This window comes from Scomber japonicus, chromosome 1 (assembly GCF_027409825.1).
Source record: "Scomber japonicus isolate fScoJap1 chromosome 1, fScoJap1.pri, whole genome shotgun sequence".
In the NCBI taxonomy this organism is placed as follows: domain Eukaryota; kingdom Metazoa; phylum Chordata; class Actinopteri; order Scombriformes; family Scombridae; genus Scomber; species Scomber japonicus.
Window position 1 is genome coordinate 18,792,899 of NC_070578.1, and position 21,190 is coordinate 18,814,088.

Genomic DNA, 21,190 nt, shown 5'->3' on the forward strand with positions numbered 1-21,190 from the left:
TGGGATAGATGCATGAGTCTGCTCGTTGCCATGGATACCAGCACGCGTAAATTCACTGTGCGGAGATGGTTTTCAATCTACCTGAAGAACAAGGCAGCAAGGAATAAGAATAACACAGGCTTCTGTCAACTAGAGGTTAGTCAGTCTGTTTAGACACCCAACCCTGGAGCACTGCAAACTTCTGTCAACTAGAGATTAGTGTGTGTGTGTGTGTGTGTGTGTGTGTGTGTGTGTGTGTTGCAATTCTGTTGGACCATGTGGATGTTTGTGTGAAAATGAAGGCCAACACCCTCTCCCCCCACCACCAACCCCCAAATAACCCTGCATCTGTCTCATGTCTACCACATTAGATGAGAATATGTGTGATGAGTCTGCTCTCATGGGAATGAGTGTGTGAAGAATGTGTGTTATTTAGGTTGTTGTGGAGCAGTTCAGGAGTCATTGCTGCATCATTACGGTTGTGGCTCTTCCTGTCTATCAAGAATCCAGGAAACAGAGTTGCACTGTTTAGACTGATGGAGAGGGATGCAGGCTACATGGAAATACAGTCAGGCTAATAGTCAAACAAGCAGCAAGGCAGGGAGGTTGATAGATAAATGGATCCAGACAGATTGATTCAGTGGAGGCCACAGCAGTGGAGGTCTATTTATAGCCCAAACAAACCAGCTGGGGAGAGAGGGGCAGTATGCTGTTTGCAGCCCATCTACCTGTATGTTTGAGATATAAATAGAACAGAGACTCCTCCTCACCACCTCTGTTGTTTCTTGCTGTGACTGAATACTGATGAATCAACTTGACAGGCTATCTACCTGTTTGTCTTTCTGGCTGACAAATGTCTGTCTGCTTTTGTTTGTTTACCTGTTTGGCTGCCAGTCCATATCTGTAATGTGATGTTCTGATGCTTCGTGTGAGGAAGTTCTCTTTTTGCCTTCTTTAACGAAAAAGGTCTGAGTTCAGGGGTCAGCTTCAGATCAGCATCAAATCATAAGCTGATATCAGAGCCATGAGCCTGTTTCCACCTGGTACACGGACATCACAGCTTCTGTCCTATTAGTGAATAAGCTAATGAATCACACAGAGGGGAAAACCCCTCCTGTACTAGTCTCTGTGGGATGAAACTTTCAATCATGTTATGAGGCCTACCTCAAGACACACCCCAGTCAGTGACATCACAGCAGGTGATTCCTGTTGACAAACAGCATAATGAAATTAGCGTTGACTTGCAATCCAAAGAGCTAAATTACATTTAAACTCTAAATGTTGTATTGAAAACAAAGTACAAAGCTTAAATCAAATACAGAGTAACACAGAACATAGTCATCTTATATAAATGGTGTTCACATACTTGTTACTTTAATAAACTTTGTATAAGATGCATTCATGTACATCATGTACATCATTTGAAACACATGCTATATAATATTTTGATCCAAAAATTATGAGTGAGTATTTTGCTTAGTGAATTTGCATGCTGTTTTTATAATTAAGTCAAAGAAGCTGTAAAATATTGTAATAGAAAATCCTTCATCACTGTGTGTATTGTGTGGCGGGGCTTTACGCTGTTGCTATGCTGTCAAGTTCCCTCCCTTATTTTACTGAGGATTAATGTGTGGCAGCTCTGCTTGATGCTATACCTCCCTCAGGTATTAAAAGGCAAGCTGAAAAAATTTACATTTTAATAAAATAGAATCAAGTAATAGTAAGATGGGAGTGCAGCAATCTGTCTTATTTGGTTTTGCTTCAAGATTCTGATACACATTTCTAGAAAACAAGAAAAACTAAAACAATTATCAGCTCCCTCACTGGCAGAGTATTTTCTTGTTTTTAATTAAAATAAATAAATCTAAAAGGCTGAATTTGAGACCAAATTTCATGCTGTGTTATGTGTTTTTGGTTGGGTAAATTCAAACAGGAAAAAAAACAAATGTGTGTTCGCATGTTATTAACACAATATTAACACTGACACAGAGAGAGGATCAGTTAATTTGTTGTCCTGGCAGAAACAAATCCAAGTGACGGTTTGATTATTTTTAGCTTTACATGGACTCTTGAGAAATGGCACGATGGGTCTTGTGGCATTATATCGTAGAAACATTACATACTGTTGATGGGATTTGATCTGAGTAGAGCCTCAAAGTGTTTTTACATAGAAATATGATGATAAACAAACAAGGAAAGCATAGAGTGCCCTTTTCTACATGGCAATAAATGAAGAAACACTACAACAAAACCAAATAGGAAACTCTCTTTTTTCCCCTTTATTCAGTGGAGTAAAATATATATATATAGATCAAATCAAATATTTTCTATCAACAATTTACTAGAAAGGAAGCTTCTTTTGCATAAAACATGGGATCATGGGATCTATCAACAGAAAGGTATTTCACAACCTCATCACCTTTCCAAGTTTACCAAGTACTGTAACTGTTGCATATCTGATTGAAAGCAGCATGTTAAGCTCTTAACTCCTAAATGACAGTGACAGCTTTACAGAATTATAGTATATTGTCACACTGACCAATCTAAGCTGTGCCTCAGGTTGGCAGTTGATCACATGCTTCACTGAGCAGACTGAACAGGCTGAATAAGGCAGCTTACACTATGCATCACTGCTGGTGACCTCAGCCCAAACCTCTCCAGCAATAACATAATGGCTTATAAATAACCAGAGTCCCTTGCGTTCCTGTGTGTGTGTGTGTGTGTGTGTGTGTGTGTGTGTGTGTGTGTGTGTGTGTGTGTGTGTGTGTGTTAGTTGTGGTTCTCAAAGTGGGGGCCGAGAACCCCAATGGGTCCTTGAGAAGGTTGCAGGGGCCCCCAGCAAAAAGGGGAATCTTTTTTTCTTCAATATAATTCCATCCATAGGAAACACAATGACAGATTGTATGACTACTATTGTATCAGATGGTGGGTCCTTGTACAATATCTTATTAAATAGGAGTCCTTGGTCGAATTTGTGACTGTTTAGGAATCCTTGATGTGGAAACGTTTGTGTAAGAGACTGATTTACTGATTTACATTTTACATCTCAAAACTGCTGAGATGTAAAATACATTAATCTCAATCTCTCTAGCTATTTTGTTTACTCTGTCTTCCTTTGTTAATGTGTAAAGACAAACTAACAGTGGCATTTCCCTCTCTGTCCTCAGGATGACAGCATATTGAAGGAGATTGACATCAGCCACCATGTTAAAGAGGGCTGTGAGAAGGCAGACCCCTCTCAGTTCCAACTGCTCAAGGTGCTGGGACAGGGATCCTATGGAAAGGTACACAATTAAAAATGTAACCATAATCATTTAGGCCTGGATAGCTCTAACCACAACTCACTTAAAAGAGAGTTGAGAAATCCATCTGATCAGAGTACAGGGATAGAGATTTAAAAAAAAGACAAGATCAGTGTTGACACTGCCAGCCAAATGATAACCCATTACACCTGCAGGCTTTCTCCAGGCACCACTTGCACTGCCGGTAAAGTGTGACTTCAACATTTTCATAACAACATCTTCAACTCATCAATTTCACACATACACCATATGGCTAAAAGCATATGGACACCTGGCCATTACACCCTTATGTGATTGTTGAAAGTCTCATTACAACTCAACTGGCATTAATGCTACTAGTTTTGAGCCCAAGTCTTTGGAACCAGGCTGCTCCTATTCAAGTTCTCAAACAAGGCGGCTGTGGCTCAGGAGGTACAGTGGGTCATCCACTAATCAGAAGATTAGCAGTCCGATCCCTGGCTCCTCTAGTCCACATGTCAAAGCATCCTTGGGCAAAAGACTGGACCCCAAATTGTTCCCGAAGGCTGTACCATGGGTGTGTCAGTTTGAGTGTGAATGAGAATTAGAAATTCCTCCTGGTGAACAGGTTGGCACCTTGCATGGCAGCATCTGCGAGCAGCTTATGAATGTGTGTGAATAGGTGAATTTAGCATGTAGTGTAATAGCTCATTGAGGGGTTGGAAGACTAGAAAGGTGCCATAAAAATGCAGTCCATTTACCAGTCTTACTCAAGTTCTTCTTTAGACCACATGTGAAATGGGGTGTTCACTTACTTTTGGGCACATGGTGTCATGTCAGTGCTGAAACTGATGCTTTAACAGTAATCATTTGCTGATGATAAGACATCCATTCTTAATTATTACAATGTTAATATCAGATTATTAGATTGGCTAGTGTGACAGCTGTTTTATGCCACAGCTCACTAAGTATATTTGAATTATTAAAGGCTCACTGAATTGTTGGTATTTTTGCATGAGGCAGACATGAGTCCATAGATGTGGGCCAGTGGATATTTTTACAAGGCCACAGATAGCTTGATTTCATAGCTCACTATACACTCACTTAATAACTATGTGGTAACCATGTGTGTTCATAGCTAGAGATTAGCCATCACACAGAAACAGTATCCTATTTATGTGAATGTTTTATGAGACATGTGTGCCACTTACTTCATATCAATGCAAATTGCGGGTAAAGGTCAGTGTTGAAGTGGCAGCCATTAAGCCATTAAGATAGCAGTTGGGTATGGTCTTTAAAACATGTGTAAAGACCTCTGTAATTAATGTGTAATATCTGTCTTTAGTTAGCAACCCATAATAGACAGTATATAAGTCTATTATGGTGAATTACTGATAACTTATATGTTAATTTTTGTCAAGTTTTTCAATGTTACATAGTTGTTAAGTAGTTTTATTTAATGTTTTAAACAAATGTAATGTTTTCACAAATTTAAACTTACCTGATAGCTGTGAAATTGTCTCAGTAAACATGATAATGATATTGATGGATGACGGTGATGATTTTACAGGTATTTCTGGTGAGAAAGATCAGAGGAGTGGACAGGGGACAACTGTATGCCATGAAAGTCCTGAAGAAGGCCACGTTGAAAGGTAATTAGTTGTATATGGAAAGAATGGCAAGCTCAACAATAAAATGAAAAGCTTAAATGTGAGATACAATGAACTATTAATATTTGTATATGTACCAGTTGTCTAAGTGTGTTAATTAATTGCTAAAAAAAATAAACAATGTCTTTATTAATATATTTTTTTCAATAAAAATGGGGCAAAGTTTTATTGAGGCAAACTGGCCCATGCACCCACTTTTTGGACACCTGAGAAATTAAGGAAAAATAACAAGTTTAATAACATAATAAAAATCCCACGTATATATTATGGTTTTGTTAGAAGCCAAGATTCAAGCAACAGAACAGTGAACAAAGAAAAGTGTCCATAGAGGATTTTTTTGCCTGTGGTGCCAGACTCAAATAGTACGGGTTGTTCTTGGAGGTTATTTTAGTCTACTCCTCTGTCTGTATTGAAAATAAATAAATAAATAAAAATCTAAATTACTGACTCTTTCGACAATCTTGCACTACAATGGCCTCTGAGTGTTAAATGTATGTTAAATTTGTATTGGTTTTTCACGGGAATGATAAAGAATGGTATAGTTGTTTGAACTCCCAGAGTGTCCTACATTCAGGGAAGGATTTAGGCGAAAAGAGGTTAGTTTGTACTTTGGATACAGATAAAGTGGTTTGTGACGAATGAGATTATTATAAACAAGGATGTGCTATAAAAGCAGGTTGAGATGTCATGTGCTGATTCAGTGTCTTTGTACAAACTTTAATCCTCTTTACCTGCACCCCTGGAATTGAAATAGTTGTGGTCTCATCTTGTCAAGGAGACAGATGCTGCAATAATATTGTTTTTGTAGTTTTCACTGCACAATAGACCAGCAACGCCATGGGATAGATCTAATTCAATTTACATTTTTCAAGTAAATGCAGCTTCATCTCCTCACAAAACATACTCTTGTCATGGTATTAGAGGCTTGTCATAATTTATCTGGACTAAGATAAAAACAATAACTGAATATTACTGAACACATTCTTCTATCTTCTTAGTGCGGGATCGTGTGCGATCCAAGATGGAAAGAGATATTTTGGCAGAAGTGAACCATCCATTTATAGTTAAACTGCACTATGGTAAGTCTAGCTGTAAATATTGAGTTTCTGTCTCTCTCAAATCATTCTCATATGTAAGAAACAAGGTAAATGTTTTTTGTGTAAAAGAAGTACATTTTTGGATAGTTTGTCTATATAGAGAAGAGTTGGAAAGTTGCATATTCCAATCCCTTTTTTTAAACGTTGAATACATCCTCAGAATAACACAATACAGCACAGCCCCAAAGCAGCAATATAGCCTCAATGTGTTGTATTACTGATATGCGTGTGTGTGTGTGTGTGTGTGTGTGTGTGTGTGTGTGTGTGTGTGTGTAGCCTTCCAGACAGAAGGGAAGCTCTATCTGATCCTAGACTTCCTCCGGGGAGGAGACCTTTTCACTCGTCTGTCAAAGGAGGTAGGTTTGATGTCTGGTAGGTCCCCTTGCACTTTCCACATCACCGCAAAAAAAAAAATTACAAGCCTTTTCTTGTCAAGGTCTGTTACTGACTGTGTGATATTGATGCAGAATCATCAGAAGTGAATATACCTGCCATCTCTCTTTGTGCAAGCAGTGCTGATGTGACCCTCACCTTTATTTTGTTTCCTGTTAATGCTTGAGCCTCAGTAAACAAAGACTATACTGGATAACGTTTTAACATGATACGTTCAGCTTTATTTCATTTTTTCAACAGTGTTACAAAGTCTGAACCAAATCTTGCCCAACTGATAAATAAATGTTTAGTTTTGTTTTTGTTTTTTACTGTTCAGAGGTATGAAACAAGTACAGAATAAGAATCAGTATCACCAGGAGACCCATCATCACATTTAAGAACATTGACAAGAATATTATTATTTTTATAAGATGTTTGTTCTGATTATTTGTTTGTTCTATTGATTATAAAGCGCCCTTGGGTTTGTGACAGGCGCTATATAAATCACACCTATTATTGTTATTATTCTTATTATTATTATTATTATTATTTTTAGGTTATTCTATACTTTTCATGATGTGTCATCTGTTTGACCAGCTTAAGTTTGCATCCAGTTGTTTCTTTGTGTCCTTATTTTAGTTTATGTATTGGAAGTGCTTAATATATCCACATACATTTATTTGTTGTAGGTCATGTTCACAGAAGAGGATGTTAAGTTTTACCTTGCAGAGTTAGCCCTTGCCTTGGACCATCTACATAGTTTGGGGATCATCTACAGGGACCTCAAACCTGAAAAGTATGTTTTCATAGTCTCCTTTTTTTCTATTTGTTTTATTCATTCATTTTTAAAACTGTGTTTTAATATATAATGTGACTTTTTCTCAACAGTATTCTTCTGGATGAAGAAGGACACATCAAAATAACTGGTCAGTGTATCCAACTGTAAACAATCCTTTATTCTGTCTTTGTGTCCATCTTCCCTCTTACCTTGTTCCCCTTTCTTTCTGTCTCTCTCTATTTCAGACTTTGGATTGAGTAAGGAAGCCATCGACCATGACAAAAGAGCATATTCATTCTGTGGAACTATAGAGTACATGGCTCCAGAGGTCGTCAACAGGAGAGGACATACCCAGAGTGCTGACTGGTGGTCGTTTGGGGTACTTATGGTAAGAATAATTTATTTTACTTGGACAGCTTATTTTCACTTTTATTATGCACCGGTATAATTGCCTTACCGACTGATTTGGATGTTTTGCCTGATTATGTTGTGAAAATTAAAGGCATGAGTTTGCTATATCTTATGAGCTAAAGTCTTATCTATTAGATAATGTGTCAGTGTACTGGATTCTTAATTTGGCTTACTTGAGGGAGTAAAGCTGCTTAATCACTATATCTGGCAGATTAGGCCCCATCACTTTCAGTTATCATGCATCTGCTGGATTGTGCTTGTTTTGTTAGCCGATGGCTTATTTTACTGATACTGAAAAGGGGGTTAGTATTCACTGACATTTGGCAGCTACATTGGGGCACCAGGGAAAAGTGTAACCCCAATCTGCCCTTGGATAGAATATACAAATATTAAAACAAATGAACTAAAAACATAGCTGAACTGCTAGGAAAAAATGCATGTCAACTGCAATGGACAAGCAGCTTAAAGCTGATTTGCTGCCACTTCTAAAAGTGTCTGAACTGCTTTATGTGCTTCATTCATCTTTAGCAGGACAATGTTTCCCTTTTTCTATATTCATTTTAAAAAATCAGTTTAGTTCTGTTTTCATGTTAGACATTTTGACAATATTCTACATAAACGTATAATTAATGTTGTGTTACCTGTTATTAACATCTATTCTTTACTACATGTATTATTTTATATTTTAATAGTTACACACTGCCTCTCGGTTTTAACAATGCAATTTTCATTGTTCAATACTATAGAATAAAATAAAAAAATACACATATTTGTACAAAGAATTGAAATGATTTTGAAATGCATTGTTATCTGCTACTACACACATTGTCACCTCTGCTTGGTGTTTATCTTGGAGCACCATTACTGTGAGAATACGACTCTCATATGAGAATATAGGCAGAAAAATTCTTTACAAGTAGTTGCAGTCTGGCAAGTTCCTGAGGTAGATTAAAGTCAGAAGTTACACTGTGTTATGACAAACAGGTTAGCAATATTTTATGGCAAATTGATTATCTGATCTGATGAAAGTATTCATAAAATATATTGATAAAGAAACATAGGGAAATTATTTGATCATGATCATACAATAGCACACTTGTTGAATACATATATCAGTAACAGCGAGTGCAGGTCGACCAAAGACACACCTAAAAGACACAGGCAATTGGTAAAGTAGCTAATGTGGTTATCAAAACAAGGCACATCTTTTTTCATGCAGAGCAAGTAAAATCACTAATGCAGCATTTATTGAGTGTAAATTTTCAGAACAGTCTAATTCATTTGTAATGTCACTCTCAGGTACCATTGGCTGTACCTGAGGTCTGAATGCTAGCTTCACAACACCTCCCACTGATGAACTGCTATGTCTTCTGATCATTGTTCTCATCTGTTTTACAGTTTGAAATGTTGACAGGATCGTTACCATTCCAGGGAAAAGACCGAAAGGAGACAATGGCGCTTATTCTAAAGTAAGACCATTTCCATCTGTTAACATTTATTGTTATTCTGAAAGCCTTTTTATGCATGAACAATTGCAAAGGTCTGGGTATACCTTTTGGGTAACACTTTCTATCAAGACTACATCTATAGTGCATTATGAGCGCATTCATAGTGAATTATAATGCTCATCATAATCAATCATAATGCATTATGACTACACTCATAAACACACATAATACTTTATGATGCACTATATCAACAGTTATGAATAACTATAAATCTAGCTTATAATGACTTATAAATCCAAGGGTCTTATGAGTGCTCTTGACTGGTTATAAACTATAGGCTGACTGATAGGGCTTATAATACATTATGACTACTTATACCCCTCTATACACACACCTCAACAATCAACTGTTATAAGGTCTCATATGATGCTATAATACTCCATGAAGGATCATAAGTTATCAATGTATGCTTTAAGTAAAGTGAATGAGTCTCAAATATTATTATTTTTTGCTATTGATATGAAAACTTTTTCTCTCAAATATGTTTTTTTTTTTCGCTCATGAAATGCTTTTTAGCTATCAGTGTGATAACATTTATTTTCTCACATGTAATAAAGACCCAAATCTAACTCCATAGAGTGCCCTCTACAGATTGAAACCCGGCTTTAATATTATATTCCTAAAGCAAACTAATCTTAATGTAGCTAATTCTCTATATTTTAGTATCAGACATAATGGCTTATGATGCAGCATAGATTATTTTAAATGCATGCAAATGTGTTACACTTCATTTAACACTAACAATGAAACATTATGGTGAGGTATGCTGCATTATAGATGCATCCATATGAACTTCACTTTACTTAAAGCATACATTGATAACTTATGATCCTTCATGGAGTATTATAGCATCCTATGAGTTCTTATAACAGTTGATTGTTGAGGTGTGTGTATAGAGGGGTATAAGCAGTCGTATTATAAGCCCCATCAGTCAGCCTGTTGTTTATAACCAGTCAAGAGCACTCATAAGACCCTTGGATTTATAAGTCATTATAAGCTAGATTTATAGTTATTCATAACTGTTGATATAGTGCATCATAAAGTATTATGTGTGTTTATGAGTGTAGTCATAATGCATTATGATTGCATTATAATTCACTATGAATGTGCTCATAATGCACTATAGATGTGGTCCTCATAGAAAGTGTTACCAGATTTTGTCATTTTAGATCAATTGTTTAACAAAGTTCACATTTTTTGTGTGTGTTACTGATGTTATAATAGTGTCTTGTCTAAATTTCAATTTACATGAATGTAGTGAAAGTGTTTGTCGTCATATACTGTATGTACAGGACATTATTGCATCTGGAAGACAATTAAGTCCTTTCCTCAAAATGTCTTATCTATCTACTCTTTCGCTCTGACTAACTGCAGTTCTGTGCTGATTTTCTTCTGAATAATGATTGAATCCTCAGTAAAGGTTCATTCAAGATAAGCTGCTTATATGAATATCCCACTATACTTGGATAAACAGACTAATTAAGCCAAACTGAGCCAACACTAAATAATATGTTATTAGGTCACAGCATTAGTAAACAGCTGTTTCTTCTCTTCTCTGTGCAGGGCCAAATTGGGAATGCCACAGTTCCTCAGCCCTGAAGTGCAGAGTTTATTAAGAGCTCTCTTCAAGAGGAACCCTGCTAATCGATTAGGTACTGTATACATTAAAAGTTAACATTGGCAAATATGTATGTTTTCAGAATAATGGTAAAACAGTAGTTTAGAGCACCCATTTGTGGCACCAATTATTGAGGTTCATTCTTTTATTCAGGGATGTCAAATGTAAGAAACACTATGGCTGAAGATCCCAGCAGCAACCTAAAAGGATATCAGTCACTGACTCAGCTGCATACAGCAACTGAGTTAGTAAACACTGGACATTTCACACCTACTGATGTGGAAATTAAGACTATTAAACCTGTGTTAATGTGGTGAACCGGTATTCTACAAATAATGGCTGTTCCACTAAAGCATTTTGACTGGGAAAAATTTAACTTTAAACACTAGATTGAAGTTAAAGCATAATATTAACGGCTTCCAGTCTACCAATAGTCTTCCTCTGACATGAAGCAAAACCTTTAATGTCACACATTTCTGAGCACAGTTGAAACTGTGATGGAGGTCTTTTGGAAATTTAGCAATGTGCATAAATCTGTCTGACTGTATTGATTAAGTTTTATTTCACTCCAGTAATTTTTCTGGGTTTTTGTCTGTTTGCCAGATAGGTGTGAATATTGATATCATTCTCTTAATTTGTCTCAAACTGTGTGATTCATAGGTGCAGGTCCAGAGGGAGTGGAAGAAATAAAGAGACATCGTTTCTTTGCATCGATAGACTGGAATGTAAGTACAATGTATGAAGAATATTCTGTTGAGTGCTGCTGTTTTTTCAAGCATGGAAATCCTCTAAAAGAGTATTATAGACTTATATTAGGCACTTGTACACACATTGCATTATAAGATACACTTAAAAGAGAGCTGGCTTGTTAACACCTCTAGAGACAATAAGAACAGATCTAGGTCTGTATCCTACACTATAACCTCAGCTACAATTGAGGAATAGGTCCTTAAGTAAATACTCTGTCTTATAACCAACAGCTACACCTGGTTACTCAAGCATTCTGAATATTTTCATGTGTACAATTGCTTCCTTGAAGTTGTACTTCTGAGATGCATTATTCAGATTATGGACTAGGGCTAAATTTAAAAAAAATATATTCAAATGACAACAGACCTGAATCATACTGTGGTGAGTGTTGTTGCTGTACTCTGCCATCTGATCCCTGCAGCTGTTCATCTACTTCCTAAAGAGTTTCCCACAATCATGAATCATTAACTATCCTTAGCAGAGATTTTGCTAGTGGCAAAATCCTTAACTTCCCATTCTGCCTGCTGTGCCCAACTTTATTATAACATACTAATCCTCTTATCTTTAATACCCTTTTTCACAGAATGTTTGCTCATGTGCAAATGTTCTGGCTACAGACATTACCTGTGCTATCATAATTTAACATTGACATCCACTCCTTGGACGTGCTCTGCTTAAAAGGAATCATTAAACAAGTAGTTTGTCAAACATCATTGTTATTGATTTTTAAGTTCTCCCGTATGCATATCTACATAGCTGCATGGTCACACTGTTACACTCATTCCTTTCCATTGTGAATGTTCTGAATTGGACATGCTCATGTTTATTTGCCGTTGTGAGTAGTGACGCTGTCATTTCTAACAAAATCCACTATTATCTGCTTTTTTGCCTTTTAATCTCCACCCTCACTAGTGGCTCTCACTGCGCTCTTCACGACACATTATCTACTTGCTTTGCTGCCAAACACCACATTTCCATTCACAGATGGTGTTGATGGTTTGATGTGACAAGTCATCAATAAACGGCTTACCCTTTCCTCTACACTATGCTAATTTAATTACTGTGCTGTATCAGGCAGCACGGTTTCTCAGTAATCCATCAGGAATTTGTTTAAATTTTTTCTCTGTGACACTCAAATCATTCACTAAAGCTGACAAAAACTGGCAAACCCAGCATCCTCACCCTCTCAGTCGAGTTGCATCCACCAAGAATTTCAACTCCTGAAATATCAAATAAAAACATGTACTACTGATAATGGTCTAACTACAGTATAAGTAAAGCTTTAACACCCCCCCCCCCCCCCCTCCCCCCAGGAAACTTACTGACATTGCAATGGCGACTCCTGCAGGACATTTTCAGGAATATACTTAAGTAACCAAAAAATGTGTATACTTAATGTTGACTCTTAAAGGATGCATATAAAACAGTTTCAAATAACATTACATATTATACAGGTGTCTCCCATTGTCCTCTCATCACTGAGGGGTTTTCTGTCTAGTTTGGAGTATCACGTTTTGTTTTGTATTATATTCTCTTCTATACTTCTAATGTGCACTATTGCTTGCCCTCCATACCATATTTCAAGATGAATATGCTGTATCATATTTCATTATACATGGTTATATGAAACTAGCTTTAGTTGGTGGGCAGCTATTCCATTGTTTATATTATATCTAGTGAGTATTAAAATAGCAATTTAGAGGAAGGAAAATGACTAGTTCACTAACTATACTAAGTGTCACCATGACTTATATCGTATGTTTTGTTGTGAACATGCATCAACAATGTGTCATTTTGTGGGTAAATTGTTGTTGATGATATTGATCACTGTTGTGTTTTCTGTAGAAATTGTACAGGAAGGAAATGAGGCCTCCGTTCAAGCCAACAGTTGGCAGACCTGAGGACACGTTTCATTTTGACCCAGAGTTCACCTCCAGAACGCCCACTGGTAACTAAAACATACACAACCTACACATACAAGGATACTTATTGATATCTCACACTGTTATGTTTATTGATGAAGTAGTTGATGATGCTCTATAAAAGACATAAATTTCCCATACATTTCCCATACACATTGCATCGACATGTTTGTATCTGTGTCTTTGCCTGTCCAGATTCCCCTGGTATCCCTCCTAGCGCAAACACACACCAGTTGTTTCGTGGTTTCAGCTTTGTGGCAACTAATCAAAGTCAGGAGCCTAGTGTTGCCACGGTAACACCTTCCCGCCAGGAGGTGAACAACATCAACCCCATAGCACAGGTATATAGGGATTTAAGAAATGAGCTTAACTCCTCATATACTTAAATGACTCATTCATTTACTAAGCAAATAACAAATTAACTCTGTAAATAAATAATTGAATTGGTGACTGTTTGATGAGTAAACTAATGAATAATAAAACAGACTTAATAATTAAATGAGTGGCTGTCTAGTGATGCTGACCTTTCCAAACATTACCTTCATGAATCACTGTCAACTACGACCTGACTGCTAAACAAAGCATTTACTGACTCATTACTGACATCTAAATATCATATATGTGTGTATATATAGAGAATGTAATAGAAGAAATACATATATTTGTGTTTATATGATAATGTGTGTTCCCTGTAGCATCTCCGTGGTGATGTGGCCTTCAGTGATGTTTATGAGCTGAAGGAAGAAGTTGGACAGACAGCGACCTCTGTCTACAAGAGATGTCTGCACAGAGTTACTGCTGTGGAGTATTCAGTGAAGGTAGTGGACACTAACCATAAACTAGAACTTATTGAGATATAAAAAATGTGCAGATATTCTCTAAACCTTTCAGTTATGGTCATTATTGGGGCCAATGAAACACTTTGGTGCAAGGTGTTATGGAGAATTAGTTTGTCAATGGTTAACCTCAGCAGTAGAGGGAAGTGTACAGGAGTCCAGGATGTCTGTTTATTGAAACTTGGCCAAGGAGAATCAAAGCATTATCAATACAGCTGTCTGCTGCATGATGCCACCACGATTGAGGAAACTGTCCCCTGTGCAGTCTTTAAGTCTTCACAGATAGTACCACCAATACTTGATGCCCATAAATGGTCATACTCAATGCATTTACAGTGATGGAATTAGCCTATTGGTTCGTTATTCTTCAAACAAGGAAACACTATTACAAGGAAACCCCTGACCTTGGGTGCCACACTCTTATCAAAGTGACTCCCCAAAACACCACAGACAGCTGCCTTAACCATCTCGAGGAGAGAGACAGTATGTCTTTATGCCAAGAGTGAGGCCTTTACTGTGACGTAAATGTCCATGCTTGACCCCAAATATGGAAAATTCCCTAACACAAGGTACCAAGGTACACTATATTGCCAAAAGTGTTCACTCACCCATCCAAATAATTGAAATCAAGTGTTCCAATCACTTCCATGGCCACATGTGTATACAATCAAGCACCAAGGCATGCAGACTGTTTCTACAAAACATTTGTGCTCAGTTCATTCCAGCGTGGTACTTTGATAGGATGTCACCTGTGCAACAAGTCCAGTCGTGAAATTTCCTCGCTCCTAAATATTCCACAGTCAACTGTCAGTGGTATTATAACAATGTGGAAGTGATTGGGAATGACAGCAACTCAGCCACGAAGTGGTAGGCCACATAAAATGATGGATCGGGTTCAGCGGATGCTGAGACGCATAGTCTGCAGAGTCAATCGCTACAGACCTCCAAACTTCATGTGGCCTTCAGATTAGCTCAAGAACTGTGCGTAGATCTGATGGACAAGTCTGGGTTTGGCGGTTGCCAGGAGAACGGTACTTGTCTGACTGCAATGTGCCAAGTGTAAAGACTGGTGGAGGGGGGATTATGGTGTGGGGTTGTTTTTAAGGAGCTGCGCTTGGCCCCTTAGTTCCGGTGAAAGGAACTCTGAATGCTTCTGAGATTTTGGACAATTCCATGATCCCAACTTTGTGGGAACAGTTTCGGGATGGCCCCTTCCTGTTCTGACATGCACCAGTGCACAAAGCAAGGTCCATGAAGACATTGATGAGAGAGTTTGATGTGGATGAACTTGACTGGCCTGCACAGAGTCCTGACCTCAACCCGATAGAACACCTTTGGGATGAATTAGAGCGGAGACTGAGAGCCAGGCCTTCTCGTCCAACATCAGTGTGTGACCTCACAAATGCACTTCTGGAAGAATGGTCAGAAATTCCCATAAACACACTCCTAAATCTTGTGGAAAGCCTTCCCAGAAGAGTTGAAGCTGTTATAGCTGCAAAGGGTGGACCGACGTCATATTAAACCCTATGGATTAAGAATGGGATGTCACTTAAGTACTTTTGGCAATATAGTATATCTTGTTTAAAGCAATAATTCAGCAATAATATACTAATCTCATAATGACTAACTTTGCATACGCTGAGTAAGTGATACAATGTGGGAAAAGCTGGGAGTACTGAATGAAGCCACCCAAACAACATGCTTTGGGCATCTTGGCAATTTCTAGATATTGTAATTGTTTGTCTTTTACAACATATGTTGTGTGTTTCTGTGTTTTTGTCAGATTATTGAAAGAGCGAGGAAAGATCCATCAGAAGAGATTGAGATTCTGTTGCGATATGGACAGCATTCAAATATTATTACTCTGAAAGATGTAAGTGTAACACACCCATTCCTCACATATAGTGCTGCTTAGAGAGACAACTTGGTCTGCTACAAGTTGAAGTGGCAAAGAAAAGTATATTTAAAACTGGGCATAATATGAATTTTCAGACTTAGATAATCACTGTTTGTTCATTTTTCATGTGTGTGTGGGTATGCGTATATGTGTGTGTATGTGTGTGTGTGTGTGTGTGTGTGTGTGTGCGTGCGTGCGTACATACGTGCATGTGTGTGTATGCACTTCAACCTGTAGGTGTTTGACGATGGCCAGACTGTATTCCTGGTGCAGGATTTACTGAGAGGAGATGAGCTGCTGGATAGAGTATTGACGGTGCCAAATTTTATAGAGAAAGATGCCTCAGACATCATCTGCACATTGACCAAGACTGTGGAATATTTACACTCACAGGGGGTAAGATGGACAGACACAGCCAGAGAAACAGATTGATAAGATAAGAAAATGTTTTTGAACTACCAAAAACTGGTTATATAATATAGTCTGTGTCTGGTTTTGAAGATTACATTGCAATATCTTGATTGTTTTTATGTACCCAGACATGTTACCTAAATGCATCCTTGTAGAATGTGATTTTCTCTGTAAGAGAAGGACATGCAACACAGAAACAGCCTGTTAGTTAATGAAAAGTGCTAATTGTATGAAAATAATCACATTTTTGTTTGTGTCTTTCTTTTTTTCAGGTCGTGCATCGGGACCTGAAGCCCAGCAACATTCGCTATTCTGATGACAGAGGACTCCCAGAATGCATCAGGATATGCGATTTTGGCTTTGCCAAGCAGCTAAGGGCTGAAAATGGTTTATTGATGACCCCCTGTTACACCGCTACATTCATGGCTCCTGAGGTATATTATCAGCAATCATAATAATAATCATCTAAAAAACACCAATACACATATAAATGGTCAAACAGCTATCAGAGATACATTTGAAAATAATCACAAAAAACTAATCTCATCATTAACTGAAATTAACTGAGTGTGTTTGTGTGTGGGCAGGTTCTGAGGAAGCAGGGTTATGATGCAGCCTGTGACATCTGGAGCCTGGGGATCCTGCTCTACACCATGATAGCTGGGTCAGTCTAAATTGTAAAAACATTAAAAACTGAAAAAGACTGCTGCAACTGTATGTGATGTTGCCTTCTATTAGAAATGCCCCCTTGCTGCTTTAAACAAGAATTTATGTTTTGTGTAAAAGCCTTTGGTTAAATAATGGGTAAGATAACAATAAACCACATACAGTACCCTTCTCAAATAAACATCCTCTCTACAGTAGGATTTATAGACTCCACATTTTATGATTTCAAAGGTTTCTTCAAACCAACTGTAGACTGTAAAAACCTTTCTGCAGTCTAACTCATTCTCTCTCATCATAGCTCACTTGGACACTTTGGACTGCTCTCTTTAATTTTGTGTTTTTGTTACCCAGTTTCAGCCCATTTGCCAGCAGTTCTGAGGACACAGCAGAGGAAATTCTGGCTCAAATTGGCTGCGGAAAATTCACCATCACAGGAGGAAACTGGGACCTGGTGTCAGATTCTGCCAAGGTTACATTTGAATGCTTTCTATTATAGATATAGACACAAAATGGTTGTGTTACATCATGGTATATGTACTGTACTGTGTCTAATATACTAGTATCACATGTGTATGTCTGCATATGTTTAACAGGATATTGTGGTTAAAATGCTCCACGTGGATCCTCACCAGCGCCTGACTGCCCCCCAGGTACTATTGACTTACAGTATAATGCTTTATAAGGCTAAAGGTCACCATTGACACTATTAGTTTTATTTTTGGTTTTAGGTTTCACTGTAGTGTAGTCACTGTAGCAAATACATTACAAATAATATACTAAATGATTATTCAAATATACAACGATCAACAAAGATCAAGACAATAAAGAATAGAGGAAATAATTTTGCACAAACATCAAATAATTTCCCTTATCCCAAACGGTATGTACAGATGTTCTAGTATATTTACAGTATGTTAGCTTTGCTGTTTGTTTTGTGTCACCATTAGAGGCAGTTGTTAGAAAAACATTAGAAAATAATTCTCATTGTGATGCTCTTCAGGTTCTTCGCCATCCCTGGATTGTAGAGAGAGACCAGCTCTCTGACAGAGTTCTCTCCAGACAAGATGCACTCACTGTCAAGGTCAGACCTGTGCATGTGTGTGTGTGTACTTAAGCATGAAGATTTCAATAAAAACTAAATTATTAATATCTGTACCTATGAAGATACCATACACACTGAGGGGGAAAAAAGTTAGTATAATGGAGTTAGAGTGAAACACAGCCAGCAGTTGCAAGTTAAAACTCAGATCTGTTTCTTATCTTCACATGCTTTGATAAATTATAGTTGAGCAGAGCGATGATTGCTATCCAAAATGTCTGTATATAATTTATTAAACTCAATAATACTTTATACACTTAACTGTTGCAATGGTTGTACTTAAATTGCAACTTTACAGTCCATTTGACAGTTTTTTTTAAAGTGATAAATTATAAACATCACCAGAATATTAGACCAGATTCTTGCTTTTCTCAGTATTTCAATACTTCTGTATATATCCATGTTACATCCTAATCATAAAAGAACAGTTTAAGAATAGTTTAAGTGGTCAACACAAACTTGCATATTAACTGGAAAAGTCAATATTTCTTTTAAATGCTGTTCTCTGGATGTTTACTGTGAATTGTGTGAATGTGTGTGAATTATTTGTAACTGTTTGTATGTGCCAGGATGTATATGGTGTCTTTCTCTTGTGCTGAATAAGTCTGGTAGATTATGTTAAGATATTTTTGGTTTTAAAACAGTTAGTGCGAGGGAGATGTTCTGCAATGCAACTTTTCTGTGTTGTTTTCAATCTGTCCATTAGGTGGCACTGTCTGACACTTATTTAGTTGTTGGATGGATCAGGCAAGCATCAAAATGATACAATATGGTCTCTTTTAATTCCACCAGGGGGCACTGTCTGCCACCTACTCTGCTCTGAGGCGCTGTGCTCCTGCTCCAGTCCTGGAGCCTGTTCAGTCCTCCAGCCTGGCTCAGCGAAGAGGGATGAAGAAACAGGGGAGTCCCGATGCTAATTCAGACCTTAAAGAAAAGGAGTAGCCTCAGCAATCTCAATTGAGCTCTAAATAAATTAAATACAGACCCATATAATTATTGGAAATGTACTATCTTTTTGAAAAGCACAAACCTTGTTACAAAGTGCTGATGTGCCCAGAAACTGAAATGAACAGATCCAATAAATCCTTCCCCAAAGTATCCAAACCTAATTAACAAGAACAATAAAGCGGTCCACTAGCATTGACATCAGGATTAGCTGGAGTTCATTCAATTCAAAATGTACAATTTAAACCTTTAAACTTAAATCTTGATGTGATTTAACAGCCATCATGTCTAATTGCACCTAGAACTAGAATTCTAAAATTGACCAAACATTAGTATTAAAAATAGCTACAAATTGTAGGATGTTGTTTTTCCAGGAACTGTCATTTAACTCCACTCTGTTCCTGAAATTCAATATGAACACATGAATATTTTACTTGTATTTGGTCATAGATGTCAGAATACAATTAGGCCTGCAGTGAAAGATATGCTACACAGATAAACTGGTACCTCATCCATATTCATGGTAGCTCCAGCCGCTGAGAGTGGGGCACAGTAGTGTGGCCGCCAAAAATCAGATAAAGCAGTATTCAGTGCCACAGACAACATGCCAAGTAGTCAGTTCACTTTATTTCTCATGTTTAGTACATACTGCACATGTATGTCACCAAGAGTTCACGGACAGCCAAGCATTAATAACGTCTTCCACAGTCATTAATCTACAGTAACACACTGTATATTTGAATGAGTCAGTGTCATTCACATTATGCTGTTTTTCCTGCAACTAATCTTCTGAATTCTACAGACATATATGCATGTTAAAAATGTAAATATCCTACCAAAGGGAATTATTACTACTTAAGTTGACAATACCATTGAAGTCTTATTGTTCATAATATGCGTAATCATTTTACTGTATGTATTGTTGTCTTCCATAAATACAGCCTTTGACTCTTTGACAATATATTGCTAAATGTTATCACTACTGCACTTCCCAAAGCTGATGGAACAGTTAGCTATGAAGGTATTTATGTTGAACCTAATGTTGTGTTTCTTCATAACATATTCAAACTGTTTGTATTGTATTCAAATTTGGCTTACGAGTAGTCATAGAGGCAGGAAAAACTGAAGAGCACAGTATGGCTCTCTGGTATATGCCACAACCATAGCAAAACTCTGTAGCCTATAGTACTTTGTATTATTAAATCAGCATTCAATGTGATAGTTCATTATTCTGTGTGTTCTCGAGTGTGTCGAGTAGCTTCCATTAGGCTTCTTTTCGCTGTTAGTATCTGAGAGCCAAAATGTTTGAGAACCACTGTGTCAGAAGATTGTATATACTGTCTATTGCTGCTGCCCTGATTGTATATGTAACAAGTTGTACAATCACAAATACGAGGTAAGATTGAACAGGGTGTTTTGCCGATATGAGTAGCGCACTTTGTGTTGTACATTTACAGCGTTGTACAATTTACCAGTAGAAATGCAGAAATGTAATTATGATCCACACAACACTTACTGGTCATGGTAAAACCATATTGCGATGTGCAACCAATAAGTACTGATACAGTAATGCTGTACATATAATGTAATGTATTGTGTTGCACTGCACAACCGTGAGTTTTGGATCTGGGACTGGTAGCACTGATGCAATTTTGCAGATCAGGTTGCATTTTGTGTTGTACAACCATAGGTTAGACATAATGGTGTAAATATCATTAATTTACATTGTACATACTGTCGTGCAAAGCCGCCAGTAAGAGGTTAAATTGTGTATATATAGAGCTGTACAACTATCAGCAAGCAGTCAGACTGTTTATATTGTGTATGCAGATATATCGAGATTGTACATAATATATTGTGTTGTGCATCCATTGCTCTGAGTGTAAATACTGTCTATACCTGGCCAATCATTGAAATTGTTGGCTAGAATGCCAAAGTTTTACAAATAAAGAAAAAGAACAGAAAGTGTTG

General features: G+C 37.3%; 1 protein-coding gene across 1 annotated transcript; it reads left to right on the forward strand.

The window, feature by feature from the left end:
* Window positions 1-19,216, forward strand: rps6ka2 (ribosomal protein S6 kinase, polypeptide 2). The gene is made up of 22 exons (XM_053322289.1): window positions 1-135; window positions 3,147-3,263; window positions 4,810-4,891; window positions 5,908-5,988; window positions 6,283-6,362; window positions 7,068-7,174; window positions 7,267-7,304; window positions 7,402-7,544; window positions 8,966-9,036; window positions 10,639-10,727; window positions 11,354-11,418; window positions 13,289-13,391; window positions 13,561-13,706; window positions 14,061-14,183; window positions 15,985-16,074; window positions 16,336-16,494; window positions 16,782-16,943; window positions 17,097-17,173; window positions 17,527-17,644; window positions 17,769-17,825; window positions 18,176-18,256; window positions 19,067-19,216. The coding sequence occupies exons 1-22, from the start codon at window positions 13-15 to the stop codon at window positions 19,214-19,216; spliced, it is 2,262 nt and encodes a 753-aa protein (XP_053178264.1). The 5' UTR covers window positions 1-12.
* Window positions 19,217-21,190: the final 1,974 nt, after the last annotated feature.

Bases quoted from the DNA above. Each gene is read 5' to 3' on its own strand.
- rps6ka2 (XM_053322289.1), top strand. From the start codon at position 13: ATGAGTCTGCTCGTTGCCATGGATACCAGCACGCGTAAATTCACTGTG. The intron at 3,264-4,809 runs GTACACAATTAA...ATGATTTTACAG, and splicing joins GACAGGGATCCTATGGAAAG to GTATTTCTGGTGAGAAAGAT. The intron at 14,184-15,984 runs GTAGTGGACACT...TGTTTTTGTCAG, and splicing joins CTGTGGAGTATTCAGTGAAG to ATTATTGAAAGAGCGAGGAA.